Source organism: Sinocyclocheilus grahami, unplaced genomic scaffold (assembly GCF_001515645.1).
Source record: "Sinocyclocheilus grahami isolate Dianchi unplaced genomic scaffold, SAMN03320097.WGS_v1.1 scaffold474.1, whole genome shotgun sequence".
In the NCBI taxonomy this organism is placed as follows: domain Eukaryota; kingdom Metazoa; phylum Chordata; class Actinopteri; order Cypriniformes; family Cyprinidae; genus Sinocyclocheilus; species Sinocyclocheilus grahami.
Window position 1 is genome coordinate 370,686 of NW_015505653.1, and position 19,359 is coordinate 390,044.

Consider the following 19,359-nt stretch of genomic DNA (forward strand, 5'->3'; position numbering starts at 1 on the left):
GCCATGAGATCCAGTAACACTTATATAACAGGGCACTTTTCATCAACAGACCGAGCAATATTGTTGTGCACCTTTAACCGTGCAGACTCAATACAATGTCACGATCTGAATCCAGACCGGAATTTCTCAAAGATAGAGTTATTTTCTAAAAAGGACTGTAATTGTTTAAAAACTACTTTTTCTAAAACCTTTGAAAGAAAAAGGAAAGTGGGAAACTGGTCTAAAAGTAGATAAAACTGAGGGATCCAGATGTGTTTTTTTAAGAAGAAGAAGTCTAACCACGGTATGTTTAAAAGCGGCAGGTACAATTCCTGAGCTAAGACATGTATTAATCAAAGCCAACAGAAAAGGCCCTACAGTGGTAAAAACCTCTTTTAACAGTTTGGTTGGAACAACGTCCAAGGGGCAGTTTGTGGCCCTCATATGTTGCACTACTTCGGTAAGGAATGACAATGAAACTGGTTCAAACTGTTCAAACACCGCAGAATGTGCTGCAACGACAGGTAAGCCAGTTCCAGAACTCTTGTTAGTGAGTTGTCTAACAGACTCCACTTTATTAATAAAAAGGTGGAGACTGAGGCATCAGTCAGAGGAAAGGTGCGCGGATTCACAACAGAATTAACTGTGTTGAATAGTACCCTGGGACAATGTCCGCTATTGGTAATAATATTAGACAAAAATGTTGACTTATCTTCTTTCACAGCTCTCTGATAAGCAGAAAGACAACCCCTTAATATTTCCAGAGACACATGTAATTTGTCCTTTCATCTCCGCTCTGCCTGTCTACAACGTTGCCCGAGGGCACGAGTGGCATCATTTATCCAGGGATCTGCTCTTAGCTTGGAAAATCTGCGCTTATAAGGGGCAATAGAGTCTAAGATCCCAGAACAATTGGAGTAGAAAGTAGAAAGAAGGCCATCAGGGCATGCAGGAGAAACAGGTCCATGGGGGGCAAAGTCCATAAAAGCAGCAGCAAGCTCTTCAACTGTTGAGGAGGTGAGGATGTGACGATGACACGGTGGAGCAGGAGACTTGCTAGCTTTTGTTGGGGGAACTGGAAATTCAAAAATAATAGGGAAGTGGTCTGAGATGGCAGATAGGGAAATAGAGAGCCCATGAGAAATAATAAGTGTAATAATGTGTAACTGCATATCAGACATACTGAATAAGTTCTGTGAAATCTTGTGCAATGTTTTTGTTTAAAACAAACTGTAATTTTCATTTAAAGAGTTTTTTTTTCACGTCATGTTGTTCCAAACCTGTATGACCTTCTTTCTTTTTTGATAAATATCGATGTTTAACAGAGGAAAGTCATACTGGTTTGGAATGACATAAGGGTGAGTAAATGAAATAATTTTTAGTTGAAACCTGCAAAGTTTACCTGTAAAACCACTGTAATGCACAACCTCAAATGGTTTGTTCAGTTGTTGCATTAATATAATTCATACTGCATTGTAAGTTTTGTTGCTCTGTGGTTTAAGGTGGTACTAGCCTTCCCATGCAACTGGATTTGAGAATTTACTTTTAGTTAATGTTGTCATAAACCAACTGTATACATTGTTATTCTTCAGTAAGAGACTATCGTGATATCAAATATGAAGAGAAAAAAATGTCTAATTTTGTAGCTCTATAAAATGTTACACTTCTTCCTCTCACACAAACTTCCTGAGAAAAAGAGAAGTATCCTTTGATGTCCTCTGTAAACATGAACAGCAGGGCAAATGGAGCCCAGATGGACAGTAAAGAAAAGAGCTCTTTAAAAATTCATCCCACCCTCTACAGTCAGTTGCCATTTAGTGGTTTTAACATTAAACATTGATTTGCTTACTGCAAACTGAGGGGAGGAGAGCCATTTAAATGCACCACGCTGAAGTGAAGCTTGCATTTGAATATTTTTATATGATTTAGTTGCAGTTTTGATCCATCAATATATCCCATTAGCTTCAAAGATTTCATGCATTTTCAGAATTGACATGCACTCTTGCTATTTATGCTCGATATCATCAGTCGGTTACCATCGTTTGAGCTGTTGCTGAATTACCATAGCACTTCCTAATTAGTTTTGGTGTCGTCACTTTGTTTTTGTCTGTCAAACAGTTGTTAAAACAATGGATAATGTTGCTAATTACATTTGGTTATTGTCACTATTTTTATTATTTGAACGTCTGTTCAATTTTCATAAACTCTTGCTAATTATGTTTCTTATCATCGCTTGACCAGTTGGTGGATTGCTGTAAACTTTTACTAATTATGTTCGGTATTGTCACATCTTTACAGGCCTGCACAATATTTTATAATACTTTTTTTTTTTTTTACACCTCATCAGAATTATTGCACTTTCACAAGCACAAATCAAGAGAGCGTCAACTCGCATGGTTTGCTTGTGGATTTGGTTGCAGCAAACGATCGCATGAAAGAAAACAGACTGGCTGTATCACGCTTTTATTTAAAGCAGAATATCGCAAAAGAGATAGCTAAACTCCAGTTTACATGTTTGTCGGTGATTTTTTTTCCGTAATGTAGAGAGATCATGTGCACAAGGTTGCCAGGTTGAGATAATTATGTAAACCACTGGGCAGAAAATGTATTTAAGAAAAAGCTCTGATTAGGGGATTTCAACTCTGGCAACTGCAACAATGAAGACTTGTGGAGGCTTGTTACCAAATCAAGATGCCAAATTAAAATGAAAGGTTTTCAAGATAAATAACCAGCGGGCAAATATATCAAATGATTATGCGTAATAAATCGAGAGAAGCAGAAATCGCAATAATGATTAAAATGCGATTTACCGTCCAGCCCTGCGTATGCAGGTCCCACTTTTTGTTTAAACAAATAACGTTCTCACAGCTCCTGATGTATAAACATATCAGTGCCTGATTTGCCTAATTCACAGATTTGCTTTCACCGCTGACCTATTATCAGTCAACCGTTTAATTATTCCTGTCTCAGAAAAAAAGTTCTACACAGTGAATAAATGGTCTTGTTAATGTAGACGTGACATCATGTATTCATATTTTGTTTCAGATAGACATCTCCCATAGGCATTCTGCCATTCAAACAGCTTTAATTGCACCGATAACTCACTCATGTCCAAGCAGGAAAACGAGCTCTTGTAGACAGGAATTGCTGTTATGGGGAGTAGTTCATAGCTGGATGTTGTCCAGACATTGCTGCTGCTTCAGAGCTGATGTCAAGCTCGGGCCTCTAGACATTGGAATGTAAACAAAGATGTACGAAAAGCTTAGGCTAGCACTATTCCATTGCATCACACTTCTCTCTTAAGAGTCATTCTATAATTTAGGGTACATTTCACATCAGGAAAAAGGTGTAAAAACAAAATGCTTTCTCAGTAAAACAACTATTGGTTTCGGTTTATGTATTTTATCAGTGTAACAACCTATCTGCTATTTTCCAAGCTTAATCATTAAACACCATTTTGATATTATAAAGAAAATCATGTTTTCCTTGGTGGTGGGACAAACTGCATGGGTTGACAGGTAACATAGTTGACAATTTTACCATTTTGACTCATAATTTTAATGTCAGACTTTTGTCTGGTCAACCAATGTTATTTGATCAGGGTAACCTCACATTTGAATATTTATTTGAATTAAAATCATAAAAATATTGCAAACCATAACAATGTGACCAACGTAGTTGACGGGTAATTAATAAACTCCTTGTCAGTCGGTCATTTGAGATCAAATTTAGAAAAAATCAAAAGGGCGTTTATCATAATGTGTCCACCACCGAAGAAAATTACATCACATGATGCTGGTCGCATGATTTTGTGATAAACCATTTTTTATTTTCAGAAGGGTTTGATTAGTAACATTGTTGACAGAATATTTGCGGACATGGGTAAAATGAAGAATTTTCTTATTTGAAAGAAAATGTCATTTCAAATCAATCGATTTTTCTAATGTATTTGGATTCTAGAAATACATTTAAAATAGATACCCTAAATTATGGAACGACTCTTAAACATTTTGTCCATCAACCTGGAGTGTCTTTTCATCTTTAAGGAGTTTTCTTCCCTTTAATATACTTGTTTCTTTGAACCAAGAGTCAGGGTTTTTTTCAGTACATGTGGTTTGAGTTGCTTCTAAATTTAGTCAAATGTGTACATTTATTTATGAATCATGTTTTCTCTGTGAAACCATTCACCCACACAGATTTTGCACACAAGCGTTTGCATACATAACGTTTGTGAATGAGACCTGAGGGAGAGGGTTGGTGGAAAAAGTTGTGATCAGAAGTCAAATGTTTGTCCCATTTCTAATTGTTGGAGATGAACAGGCCACGTGAGATGTGAGACAGGAAGCAGTGTTAATTTAGTATCATTGAGATATTAGTATTGCTTTTGTTAATATTTTGAATTAGATAATTTTTATATTTTCTGCTTTTGTTAATTTGATTTATAGTTATTTAGTTGTGTTTTGCCATTTTTGTTAGTTTTGTTGTTTTTAAATATGCCAAAATAGATTTTTTTCCCGTTATTATTAGTACATCCAGTTAAACTAAAGGTAAAAAGGAAAATTAGAAATGTTATCTTGGAAACTAGCTGAAATAAAATAAGTTTAAGGTTTATATTTTATTTTTATTTTATGTAACATTGTTTTATGAATTTAGTTTTAGTTTTAGTTATATAATAACCCTGACAGGAAGTGTGCTGGGTTCAGCGTGCAATAAATGACTGGAGCTTTTACAATACCAAATGTAACCTGATACCGAGCTGATGGTCCCTCCCTTTTGCTCTCTTTATTTCTGTCAGAGCAAGTATCTCAAATTTAAAGTTCATTTTGTCATCTGTGTTGTTCATTGTCTGTGCAATTTTTTTCTGTTTCTGTGACTTCTGACATGAGAACTCTTATAAATCATGACTCGTGGGTTCAATAAATTGCTTCATTGTGGTACTATTAAACAATTTCATTTAGGTAATGGTTGGAAAATGTGGTTTCTGGTGTTAAGATCCTTCAGCCATTCATATGTTTGTCAGAAATATTGCTTTAGTTAAAACCATAGGACCAAAAAATATACTAATATATTTTGTTACATTTTTAATGTGTTCATTAATCGCCTTACATGTAAGTCTATGGAGATTTTTCACGCATTTGACTTTTAAAAAATCTAATAGGCAAAAGTCGATAGTGATGTTTTCCATCACAAAGTGTTTTTGTTTTTATTAAAAACTGTATTTTAATTGTGATCATGTTTTTTTTTATATCCTCGTGATTTAAGCATAATCGTCTGCAATATTTTCCCATTTATTATGTATCCTGAAAACATTCTTACATTGGTAATGAGGCTCCGTAAGCTATCATGTTTGAGGTTGCCAGATATCAAGAGTTTAAATCCCCCAGTCAGATCTTTTTGGAGCAAAATAATCATGATTAATAGTTTAACCATTATCATGCAGGGTTTTTCATACTTAACTATTGATTGTATTTGAAACTTTGGACTGACTCACGGCCCACACAGATTTCAGTATAGGTTCAATTAATAAGTAATTTGAATAAAATAGCCAGAATGCAGAGTTTCACGTTTCTGAAATCAATTTCTCATTCCCTGCAGGTGTTTCTGGTGAAGGCGTGCTTTAGCTAGGGACATTGTGACCCTTTAGTTTCTTCTCAGAAACCACATTCTCCTTTGCCCTCAATGTAACACCACCATTCAAATGAAGTCAGATTGAGGCGTCTGAGAACAGGCGCCTCTATGAGATCGATACTGTTCTTATGTGCTTTCATAGTTACCCTTCCCCCATTTGGGCCTCGCTCATTTCCGGCCCTTCCCCCCTTTTGTCGTTTTGCCTGCTTCTTGAGGTGATTGGCAGGTGTGAAATGTTGCTGCGTCGTTTCGAGAATAACAGCTCACGTGTCATCGAAACAATGTCAGACCTTCTCGATGTCAGTCCAAGGTATCCAGTTCAGCATTCATTCACTCGCTCACTTCTGAAAACCATTTGAGATGTAAAACTGACCCATAAAAGCATTACACACCTTTATTTTGTTACTTGTAACTAGGGCTGCACGATAATGGTTAAACTGTTAATCATGATTAGTTTGCTTAAAACATTACTGTTAATCTTGATTTTTGTCATTTTTTATTTAATTTTACATTTCATGGTTGCCAGGTTGGGATTAGGTAAACCGCTGAGCAGAAAATGTATCGATTTATGAAAAAAGCTCTGATTGAGGGATTTTAACACTTGACATCTGGCAAACCCAACCATGAAAGCTTATGAAGGCTTGTTACCAATGCAAGATAATGCAAAAGCCAAATTAAAATAAAGCATCGATAAATAATCAGTGGGAAAATATCGCAGACGATTATGCTTAATAAGAGGAGAGAAACAGAAATCGCAATTAGGTTAGGTATGTTACATGTGTTTGTGTAATTGTTTTTGTAGCCCATTTCTTGGGAAACATTCCTGAATTCAAATAAGGATGCAAATGCTTGTTTATATTCTCCCGTATGTTTATGATGTTTATCTTTGTTTTGCTGTGATGTTGGTCAGTACTTCTCGCTAAATTTACCAGCAATTTAGCACCAAATTTTTGACACCACATTTAAGGTCTGAAATAATTTGAAGTTAAACATTCACATCCAGCCGACTCTTTTCTGGTACATTTCTCCACCCTGTATTTGCGGTAATGTCAGACAGCTCTGCTTCCACCCGCTTCAAACAGATAAACAGATGTGTTTCCAAAGCATGAGGGAGGGGACTTAGGGTGTATCAGCAGAATTTGGGGGAAAAATGATCTATAGCTCTCCATCGGTGAAAGCTAAAGGCCCCTGAGGGGGAGATTTCAAACAGAAAGTTGTAAACTTAATGACTGGTTTACCTGCTGATTTTTTTTTATATGTTTGTCCTTGTATGTAGCCCACATGATGAATCAAATTTTAATTGTATTCACGATTTCTGCTTCTCACAATTTAAGCATAATCATCTGCGATATTTGCTCGCTGGTTATTTATCCTGAAAACATTTAGTTTTTAATTGGTATTTGTGTTATCTTGTATTGGCAACAAGCCTTCACAAGCTTTGCGGTTGCCATATTTCAAGAGTTTAAATCCTATATTCAGAGCTTTATTGATACATTTTCTGCCAAGTTGTTTACTCAATCTTCCAAACCTGGCAACCACATGCCGCCAAAATGGCTGAAAAACTAAATTCGAATTTTGTACTTAAATATTATCAAAATTCGAATTATATTCTTATTTAAAATGCATAATTTCAGTTAGGGTGAAGAAAAGCTTTTGGCTTCTCTTCTGAGGCCACAAAAGGGCGCATCGAGCTAAATATTATTAATGCACGTTTATTCAAAGCATAAGATAACATGACTATCTGTGAAAAAAGTGCATAATGTTTAAAATAATGTTTATAAACCAATTATAATTAATTAAGTTGCTTAAACAACTATAAACAAAACAGCATCATATATGCATGCATAGTTTAATACAAATGGTGGAAAGCCAATCAAACAGAGTACATTTTTCTTTTAAAAGCATGAGATGCAGTTGGATGGGGGGAAAAAACCCTGCCATAAAGTCTCGAGATATGTTTTTTCAAAGTTGAACTTGCATTCATTTTACATGGCTTTTAAACATGTGGCTCCTTTGTGCGAGATGCGAGTGCAACGGTGATAGATGTCCCTCTAGAAAATGTCACTCTATAAAAATTAATGTTTTAATTGTGGTTTATTTACTACGGGTGGAAAGCCAATCAAACAGAGTACATTTTTCTTTTAAAAGCATGAGATGCAGTGGGATGGGGGGAAAAAACCCTGCCATAAAGTCTCGAGATATGTTTTTTCAAAGTTGAACTTGCATTCATTTTACATGGCTTTTAAACATGTGGCTCCTTTGTGCGAGATGCGAGTGCAACGGTGATAGATGTCCCTCTAGAAAATGTCACTCTATAAAAATTAATGTTTTAATTGTGGTTTATTTACTACAAGATAAAGCCCCATAACAGTGTTTCGCTATTCTGATTAAAAAAAAAACGACTCTTATGAGTGTTTTAATGAAGCAATCTGAAAGGCTTAAGTTGTTGGTTTAAAATTGGACTGGATCAATCATACAGTCTTTTGATAATCAAGGCATTACTTTTGGTAATGTCTATCTTGAAATGAATCAAGAACAGTAGGGCAGTTTTATGAGTTCTCGAAGCATTTTTTGATAAAAATATGTTCAATTCCTTATGATTCTTCCTTAGGAATTACATAGAGTTACTCTAAAATGACATGAAACTCCTTGCTGGGTGACTGGTTTTGAACGCTGGTAAAAGGGACACAGAATTATGGATAGAAATGTAAGGGTGGGGCTGAGTACCTTACAGAATATGAGGCAGGTCATATGAGAAATGTATAGTGTGGTATTTCTCAAAAACGCCTACATCCTGTAATTAACCCTCTGCTGGCCCCCAGCGTTACCTTTACTCTCAGTCAGACCCTCCCCTTTCTGCTGCTAATGAGAGCTCAGGAACAGTGGAGGAAAGCAAGAAGGGAATTGGAGAAAAAAAGAATGACCAATTTAACGCTGCCCATTGCTCAGCTACCAGCACTGGGTTTTTTTAAATAGCTTGACCTTTTTGGCACGTGAGGCTTCTGTTTTCATTAAGATCCTTCAGACATTCACGCATTTGTTAGAAATATTGCTTTAATTAAAACTAAAGATTTGATTAAGATACCATTTCACATTATATTTTTTTAATGTATTAATTTATTAATCATCATAAAACTAACAGTTCTGGTCCTCAGGAATACCAGGAACTAGCTTGCTGATTACTTGCTGCCTATTTTTTATAGCATGTGAAATAATGCATTATGCAGTGATAAATGTTCCAAAGTATAGTGTGCTGTATTGTTATCATTTGAGCTTGCTATATTTTATCACCTCTTCATGTTGCGTGTTTAATTCAGCAAGTTCCCATTTTGGTTAGTTTGAAAATAATAATAAATAATTATTTATTTATTAAAGATGTATTGAAAGATTTATTTATATAGCACCTTTCATACATAAAATGTACCTGAAAAAACTTCACAGGAAGGAAAAATGTTAAATTAAAATGAATAATAATAATAATTGATATAATTAAATATACATTTATTATTATTATTTAATGATTTATGATAATGTCATATATACAATAATTGTATATTTTAAATATATATATATATATATAAACAATAATATTAATTTATATATTAATAAATACAATCATTTTTATTATTATTATATAATTTATCATTAATCATTTAATATTTATAATTGAAATATAATAAATTATGATATAAATTAAAAACATGTATATATCATTGAATTAATTTGTTATTAATAATAATAATTTAATTGTAGTTGAAAAGAAATTCAATTAAATTAAATTAAAGTTGATTTGTATAGCGCTTGTTACGATACAAATCATTGCAAAGCAACTTCACAGAAAATTAAGTTTCTACAATATTTAGTGGTAGCTTATCAGTGGTGACTGTCAGTTTATGTACATATGGCAGAAATGTACGGGAAAATCATTTAAAGACGTAATCAAACAGATGATGAAGACTATTAACAGCAATTATTATATGATGCAATCAAACTTATAGCAAAATTTGGTAGTTCTGTAAAGAACGGTCTTGAGTGTTGCATGTTGGTATATACTATTCTGCGCAATGTGCTTTGTATACTGCTTATTTTGGCAAATATAGCAGGTCATAGTAGTAAGTGTATTATGTTAGCATGCTGTACCAAGCATGGCCTTGATAACAGCTGTGATGTGTAAAACCTGCAAATCACCCCTTTTTTACACCTTAATGTCAGGAACTATATCTTCTAACGAAATAATGACACTTTATTTTTATTGTAAAATAATGCTTTTATAGGTGTCCTTTATTTATTTTTTTAGCTAGCACTTGCCAGCTAACAGTTCTGTTTAGCCGTGACTTTTTCACAATACAGTGAATGCAATTTCTGATCAGGACATCAAGAGTGATGAGAGCACAGTTTCACACACTGCTCTTCATAACCTTGTTTGTCTGTCTGTGTGTTTTTCATGTGCAGCTCTATGAACTAGACAGTGACCCAAAGAGGAAGGAGTTCCTGGACAATCTGTTCAGCTTTATGCAGAAGAGAGGTACGTGCAAAGAAAATCACTTTTACGCATCAAAAACATCTCCATATGTCATCTTATAGAGACCTTTATGACCCAGACCTTTCCAAACTCTTCCCCTACACTCTTAAAAATAAAGGTGCTTCACGATGCCATAGAAGAACCTTTTTGTCTAAATGGTTCCATAAAGAACCTTCAACATCAGAAGAACCTTTCTGTTTCACAAAAGGTTCTTTGTGGCGAAAGAAGGTTCTTCAGATTATAAAAAGGTAAGAAAGAGATGGTTCTTTAAAGAACCTTTGACTGAATGGTTCTTTGTGGAACCAAAAATGGTTCTTCTATGGCATCGCTTGAAGCACCTTTATTTTTAAGAGTGTAATGCGCTCTCATCAACACCCAGCTCATCTTTCAAATCTCCACCACAGTGATGTTTATGTGTATTTATATCGAAGCACTGCAGTTTTCTCCCTTCATATCATGCTGAAGCAGGGCTGTGGCTCCCACATTCACATGTGTTTATAAATGTGGGAGTGCGAACACATGTCCATGTCATGATCCGGCCTTGAAACTGTCGAAGCATGTGTTCCTATTAAACCTGCTGTGGAAAATGTTCTCCAGCACTTGTTAAACCCTCTTCTGATGAATAAATTAATGACCTGGGAGAGAAATTTTATTAGCTAGGTTTATTTATGGCACAAATGCATGTGCACGATAATCTGCTGCCTAGAGAAGAGCAGAAACGCTGAAATTAAATGTAATTAATTAAATACGTTTATTTAAAAAAAATGTATTGCTTATTACTATAGTACTATTTATTATTACTACTTCTTTTGTTGTTTATTTGTAGCACAAATGCATGTGCACAACAATCTGTTGCCTAGGGAAAAGTAGAAACTCTGCAGTCTTCCCAAATGAAGACTAAAATGGAAGTTTCTTTCATTTGTAGAGGATACATTTAAGTTGCTAAGTCGCTCAGCACAGCTGTTTGTTTTCGTGCAGGGACTCCAGTGAACAGGATTCCCATCATGGCCAAGCAGGTGCTGGACCTCTACATGCTGTACCAGCTGGTGACAGATAAGGGGGGGCTGGTGGAGGTCATAAATAAAAAGTTGTGGAGGGAGATCACGAAGGGCCTGAACTTGCCGACCTCCATCACCAGCGCTGCCTTCACTCTCAGAACACAGTACGTACTCACCGACACCTTCACAGGAGAAATTATATTTGCATTCATGTGTAGAATGGAAACGCCCACTGCTATGATTGGCTAACATCTTTGCATATGAAATGAGCATTACACCTGGAACTCTCTCAAAAACTTTCACTGTGTTTTTTACCACCAGCCGCCTAGATGACCAGATAGTGAGAAGTGTTGATTTAAAGCACTATATTTAGAACGAATCCCGTTGCATCAGGTTGCGCCGCTGCACTGCAGCCAAACACAGTCATGTCTACTGAGCACAAGATTCAAGGATCTCATTGCAATGCGATTTCTGCAATCTCACAAATGCGTTCATAATATCTAACAGTGAAAACACGATGTAAATAACGTACTTGTTGAGCAGTGTAAACTGTGTCTCTGATTTTAATGGGAGTTTTGGCGAAAAATACTGAATCGCATCACTGATATCTTGAATTGACTGCTCCAGCGATTTGATCGCTTTTTGTATATAAAATAATCACATTATAAATAACAGATGGTTTTCACGCTACTAACAGGAACGGTGTGAAGTTGATGGTTTAGTCATTGGCTTGATTGACTAATGCATAAACAGCAGTAAACCACATTTACAACATTTTATATGATCATGACATGCAGTTTCAGATTTTTACATTACATTTCTCAAATTTAGTTTTGGTTGCAATGTTTTTTAGTGCTGTCAAACGATTAATCGCACCCAAAATAATAAAAAAAAATATATATAATATGTGTGTACAGGCTATATTTATTATGTATGTGATAAATACACAAACATACATGTATATATTTAAATATATATATATTTGTATGTGTATGTATATATATTTATATTCAAATATATTATAAATAAATATTAATATTTTATATATAAACACAACATATTTTTCTTAAATATATACATACGTGTGTGTATTTATATATACATAATAAATATACACAGTAGTACACACACATATATTATGTAAACAAAAACATGTTTTGGATGCGATTAATCGTTTGACAGCACTAATGTTTTCTGCACCATTTCTTTACATGAAGTAGTATGGCTCTTGTGATTGATGGACAGACATGAGTTGTTCAGAACGCTCCTCTTTGATCGCATATGAAATCCTGGCGTTTCAGAAGGGTAGAAAAGGATCATTCATATTTTAAACTGGGGAATTAGTTTTGAGTTCTGAAATTTGCAGTATGTTTTTATTGTAAAGTAACCACTTATATGTGTAAATCTCAAAAATATTTTGATTCTCCATTGCATGACCCCTTTAATTTCGCCCTGCAGATATATGAAGTATCTGTATCCTTACGAATGTGAGAAGAGGAGTCTCAGCAACCCCAATGAGCTGCAGGCAGCCATCGACAGTAACCGGCGAGAGGGACGCAGGCAGGGCTTCGGTAGCTCGCTCTTCACCTACTCGCCCAACGGGACACCCACAATGCTCTCATCACCCAAACTCTCCATGCCACCCATGGGCATCGCCCTGCCCAGCAATGGAGCCTTAGTCTCATCCTTACAGAAAATTAAGAAAGGTAAAACCTGCTTGCAGACACACCAAATATAATGCAGTGGGTCATGGTTACATAATGATGAGTAGTAACTGATTACATGTGATCCAGATTCCAAAAATAAAGTACTGGTAATTAGATTATGTTGCATTTTAAAATGCTCATAATCAGATTATACTCCTTTATGGATTACTTGATTGCATTTTACACACACAATGGCAGTAAGTTTCTTTCGAAAAAATCTTACTGTGTGTCATACCATTTAGCTTTGACTATATTCATATAGAATGGCCGTGTAAATGTCATGTAAGTAAATTTGTAATCCATACTTCTGAGTTTGGGGACAAAAGCACCTCTCAGTCACTGACAAAATATAGAGATGTATAGTTCTACATTATATGCTTTCATATGACTTTTTCTTAATTATTGATCTGGACAAAAATATTCCAAACCTGGGAATTTTTGGATGTGTAATGTCATTGCTGTTTTCATGTTTATTAATGCAGCAATTCCCAAACTTTTTTTGTCAGCCAAACTCTTTTAATATAAAATATTTACTTAAAGACCCATGAGATTTTAAGTTCATGTTTCAATAATTTAACAACACATGTGCATGTTCACGGTTCTCTGATGTCAGTTAATGGCCACATTGACATGCAGGTCAACAAATAAAATATTTCTATTTTTTTGTGTTCATTTGTTTTATTTTTACAGTTTTCATTTTCATAAAATGTATTATTTTAAATGTATATGTTTATTATTTCATTAATCATTAGCTTTTCATCAACTCATTAACCCTAGTTTGGGAAACCCTGACATAATGTAAAGTTATGCATTTGCATTTCTTCTTGTTGACAACAGAGAATGGAATATATTTTCTTCTCTTTTTTTTTAGGTAAAATGTTATCTAAAAGTAATCAGAAAGTAGTCTGAATACATTACCTAAATTGAGTAATCTAAGATTATAATGACGATTATACGATTACATTAACTAGTTTTTGTCATGTAATTTGTAATCAGTAACGGATTACAAATTATAAGTAATCTACCCAGCTCTGTGGTTACATCTTTTAGTGACATCTTAGAAAAATGACTCGGATGTTGCCATATGGTTTGCTTAATTTCAAATGTGTTTCCTTCAATCCCTTTCTCTGTTGTAGAGGATGACGGGGTTCAGACTCGTCTGCCTGCGTCTCTGGCCACTCATTCGGTAGCTGCGGCCCAGGCTGCGGCTGCACAGGCGGCCACCATCGCACAGGTAGCTGCACTGGAGCAGCTGCGGCACAAGCTGGAGTCCGGCGAGCCCCCAGAGAAAAAGATTGCACTACCACTGGAGGAACACCAGCGGCTACTGCAGAGAGCCATTCAGCACAACCTGCTGGCCATGACAGCACAGATCCCCATGAACATCCGCATCAACAACCAAGGTACTGACTGACACTTTAACATTCTGGCCTACAGATGGACCAAATATGTCTACCCTGGCAATAGTAGGGATGTGCAATCACATTTTAAAACCGACTATACCAGTATTTCTCAACAGGGGCGGTACAGTCCCCCAGTGTACGTTTCTATTCGCAAGGCTTTTTTGCTTCCTGAAAAACTGACAAGGATGATATTCAAACTGTCTAGTTAAATCAAATCTGTTATTTGGCATTCAATGACATGCTTTTTAAATTAAATACTAATAATAATTTGAATACATATTATTTAAAATATATCTCTTTATGGACTTTTTGAAGTGTCAGAGTTTAAGTGGAACAGACTTACAATGGAGGGACAGAAATCTCTTAGGTTTCTAAATCTTCATTTGTGTCTCAAAGATGAAATGAAATTCTTATGGGTTTGGATTGTTTGGATAGATCCTTAAGTGCTGGATTGAGAATTTTTATTTTTGGATGAAATTTTCTCTTTAAGAAAGCCAAAATATTCGACTGGTTTCTGGTTTGTTGGACTCTAATGAACGTTTTCTCAGGTGGTGTTTACATCAGACATTCAAAAAAAGCTAGCAAGCTAGATCTTAAGACAGTTTTAAAAATTAAAAAAAAAACTTGGAACTGAAATTGTGTATGTATGTTGTACAGTCATGTTTATTCATAAACGTATGTTGAAACACGTTGTACAATCACTACAAGCACAGTTAGACTACAAAGAGTTGATTCAATTTACATTTTTACTGTGGTTTTATCCTTTCCCATAAACACCAACCTGGTTAAAAAAAACACCTTTTTATAAAATTTTTGATGTTTCAGGGAAACCTGTGTGTGGAATGAAATTAACTCAGTGTGTTTTCTAGTACAGTGCTGCAAAGCCCCTCTTACATCATCATTCACTGGAACCAGCTATTTTGAAGGAAAGGGTGTGAAAATACTACCACAGTCAAACTAAGTTACTGGCATGTGGTAAATGCACTTTACAGATCGGTGGTTGTCAGGTGGAGATGTCAGCTGCCTTCTCTAGGATGAGTCATTACAGCGCTCATTATCCCACAGTAGTAACTCTAGAACTGTTCTTACTAAATACTATTCTAATGAGTGAGGAAACAAAAGGGTGTTTAGAAGTGCTCTGATTAGATCTTATCAGAACTGTATAGTTGCATTGATGTATTTACTTTAAAGAATGCTGGCATGAAGGGTCTGATTCATTAGTAGACTGGAGGTGTTGACCTCAACGACAAAATACAAGGCGAATATTTCTGCCGTGTGGGAAATCCCTGCCTCAACACAGCATGACTTCCTTTTCTTGGTTAGAGGTGTTAAATACTAGAGGTTTCACATTGTGTATTTTATCGGAAGATGAATAAGGGACTGAATAAATTCCCCCTGCCATTGCACGTGAACTCTTTTCATTTTTTTTAGCTTACTTCTATCTATCAACTGGGAAATAGCTGAGGCAGTGCCCCCTGCTGGAATTATACTGCCCACAGAATATTATTAGTAGCTTTGTGAGCACCATTATTAATAATTATCATACTTTGAGTTAGTAATTTGTACAAACCCATATACCCTATGTATTAAATGTTGGCATTTAAAGGGATCGCTCACTCAAACAATGAAACTTCTGTCATCATTTATTCACCTTCAAGTTGTTTCAAACCTGTATGAGATTCATTCTTCTGCTGAACATAAAAGAGGATATTTTGAAGAATGTGGGTAACCAAACAGTTACTGGACCCGTCTGCTTGCATCTCTGGCCACTCATTCGTAAAAGGGTCTCATTCATTAAAGTATTTCCTTTGCGTATTTTGCGTAAAAGTATTTCCATTGACAAAATGATCCCAGTTCACACACGGATCCACGAAAATGACTAAAGACGTAGTTGGTGATATGACTTTGTGAAGAAACTTGTGGATGCCTATAGACTGAACACGTAATATGCACGCCTATGATGTCACCATTTTCACAAATTCCTGTTTTTATAGTTTAAAAAGAGATGATAATGGTAACGTAAAACTTGAACTTTGAAATCTGTTTTCAAAAGTTAGTGTTTACATGCTCCCAAAGTCATTGTCGTGATTTAAATGCCCAAAAGTTGTAAACTGTTTCGTGTAAACGGCCTCTTAATCTTCCCAACCTGGCAACCATGAGCACACGCTCTCTGTACATTACGGAAAAAGCAAAATAATCGCGATTAACCATTTAACCATTATCGTGCAGCCCTATGGACAGGTGGTTTTAATTTTGTGGCTGATCATTGTAAGTGAATAATACCTCTTGCTGCTTTGAGGAGAGGTGTGCTATTACTTTTCGTAACGTAAACTTTATTTATTTTTTTCTGTCTATCAGAGAGCAGGCAAGACTCAGCCTTGAACCTGACCACCAATGGTCTAAACAGCATCAGCATGTCGTTGGAGCTCAATGGAGTCGTCTACACCGGTGAGGAGCCATCACCACGTAGATTCTTTGTATTCAAGTTCTCCTTGTTTTGACTGTGACTAATCTTCCTGTTTTCTCATAATAGGTGTTCTCTTCGCCCAGGCCACAGCGTCGACCTCATCAGGGGCATCCAACAAATCTTCCGCAGGCAACAGCGGGCCTCAATCTGTTCACCACACACCTACCTCATCCTCCAACAACCAGTCGCCTTAGCACCTCAGAATCTCTCCATCAGTGCAAAACCAAAGCCAAAAAACCTCAGTTACTACAGAAGATATGCCAAAAAAAAAAAAACAGTGCAGGAATAACTGAATCGTTCTCAACTTGAAGTACACTAGCTCAGGTCTTTTATTTACACTCTCCTTTGTTCAGGAGTCAAAAGAAATCTAAAATAACAGCAGAGTTTATTATAAAGATAATGACATAATGTATATGCAAAACCTGTGAATAATTTATTTCTCTTTCTGTGAGCACACTGTCTGGCGTTAACAAGGCTGTAGGATTCTGCTTTTTAGGGTTTTATAATCTCTGACTGACAAAAGCTTTTCATTAATAGGCAAACCCATAACAATAGTATTATTGTTATAACGTGTGATGCAAACAGCTTGAGGGTCTGAACTAATAATATATTGTTGTAGATTTTATTTTCTCTGTATATGTATCCTGCAGTGCCTTGTGAAGGTTTTTCCTTAGCACAGTTTGAATGTGCTGTTGACAGGCGAACGTCTGAACTTCAGCATGAACACGATACAAAGTGCGTAATTGTCGGAAGTTTTGCTGTTTTTTTGTTGCAAGTGTTCAGCTGTTTGGTTTCCAATCTCAGAGCTTAATATCAGTCCATGAAGATTCCTTTTAAAGGGATAGTTCACCCAAAAATAAAAACTGAACAGTTTGTTCTGCTGAACAGAAGAACAATTTTGAAGAATGTAACCGTAACAGTTTCTGATCACCATTGACTTTTCTGAAAGTTATGAAAGTCAATGGGGACCAACAACATTCCTCTAAATATCTTCTTTTGTGTTCATCAAAAGAAAGAAATTCATAATGGTTTAGAACAACTTGAGGATGAGTAAATGACAGAAGTTTAATTTTGGGAGAACTGTCCCTTTATGGAGCTGATTTAGGCATGCATTTGTAGATATGTATACTTGCATTCATACCCTGTTTTCATGTTTCTTGTTTATTTAATGTTTGCATCTTCACGACTGCTGGCAAACTCTGGAGGCCACGTTCTCCATGAGCCTCGCAAAGGTTGCTGAGGTATTGCAGGTATTGAGTCCGAATGTACCTGGACCCATTTTTTTGGCCCATAGTTTCTCTAAAGGTTATGTGGAAAGAGTTCAGAGGTTGTTTCACTTGCGTTTGTGTAGAGTTCTTGCCGAGCTTTCTCTCAGATCAGCAGTTTGGCCGAAAATAATTACAGTTTTACTCAAAGCATGACAGTATAATAGGTTTATTTTTAAGGTTTGGGCAAACAAATCATCTTGTGTTTAATTTCCTCACTAACTGAAGATCTTTAGTTTGTCACTTCATCCGGTGTTTTAGCTTAATATAATGCAGTTTTGAGGGGTCAAACGATGCAGCCCTTGCTTCATCAAACAGGGCAGTTTCTAGTTATGTATTGTGCTCTGTATCTGTATTTTTTAACACAAAATCCAACAGCGCAATCCAGAGGAAATTACAATGGGAAGGTTTGGAAGTGTCTTGGGAAAAATGAAATGTTCTTTTCTGAAGGGATTTGAAGGATGTGGTGTCCTGTGTATAGAGATAATAGATCACACCCTTAAAGGTTGTTTTTTAATCATCTGATCAACTGTTCTGGTCAGTAAGAATATCTTTTATCAGCATGTAGCTACAGTTTATAAATTATGCCAAGCTCTTCTAGCATTACTCTGTATGCAAGGTCAAATACCCACTTGGTGGGCATCTAGGAGTGAATCATTTTTGACAATCAGGGTCTTCTAGCAACTACCGTCTTTGCTCATGTGAAGTTGAATGATTATTTGGTGTTTCATAGGCGAGAGATGCTCCAGGCTTTATGGAAATTGGGTTTCTTTAAACTTGAAGCCTTTTTTTTTTATCCAAAACAGCTTGCAGGTACAACTTGAGTAACTTGAAGTTAAATGCCTTGATCCCAAACTTGTAGCCTTTGCTTTTGCAGCCGAGATCCTTAACCATCAAGCTACCAACTGTTGATGCTCACTTTGAAGCATTGCATATAACCCTTACCAGGACCACAGTTGCTGTACAGTCTAGAAAATTTTACAGTTTCTGTCTGTATTGTACAATATTATAGTTTTTTTTTCTGTTTATATAAGGACACCTCATTATAACACACTTAAAAGTCATTACTGCCAGAATCTCTACCTCAAAAACTCATTTATCAGCTAAAAATTGTTTGCAAGCCTTGCCAGTTTGTCACTTTTCACATGGATCTACCGGCTGTGAGGTAGAACAGGGCATATATATATATCAACTTTTATTCTGTGAATTTGACTTTATAATGTATTAGCCATGATATCCAGACCCTTTTTGCTTGTAACTGTAAAAAAACGGCACATTTTTCGTCAATGCATATCTTAAAGGGATAGTACACCCAAAAATGAAAATTGGATGTTTATCTGCTTACCCCCAGGGCATCCCAGATGTAGGTGACTGTGTTTCTTCAGTAGAAC

General features: G+C 35.8%; 1 protein-coding gene across 1 annotated transcript in view; it reads left to right on the top strand.

Moving 5' to 3' along the window:
• Positions 1-17,575, top strand: part of arid3a (AT-rich interactive domain 3A) — a 42,339-nt gene extending 24,764 nt beyond the window's left edge. Inside the window, exons 4-9 of the mRNA XM_016235811.1 lie at positions 10,060-10,132; positions 11,108-11,291; positions 12,586-12,833; positions 13,970-14,236; positions 16,595-16,684; positions 16,770-17,575. Coding sequence (XP_016091297.1) covers positions 10,060-10,132; positions 11,108-11,291; positions 12,586-12,833; positions 13,970-14,236; positions 16,595-16,684; positions 16,770-16,897 — 990 coding nt within the window. The 3' untranslated portion in view covers positions 16,898-17,575. The remainder of the gene's footprint in view (positions 1-10,059; positions 10,133-11,107; positions 11,292-12,585; positions 12,834-13,969; positions 14,237-16,594; positions 16,685-16,769) is intronic.
• The last annotated feature ends 1,784 nt before the right edge of the window (positions 17,576-19,359 follow it).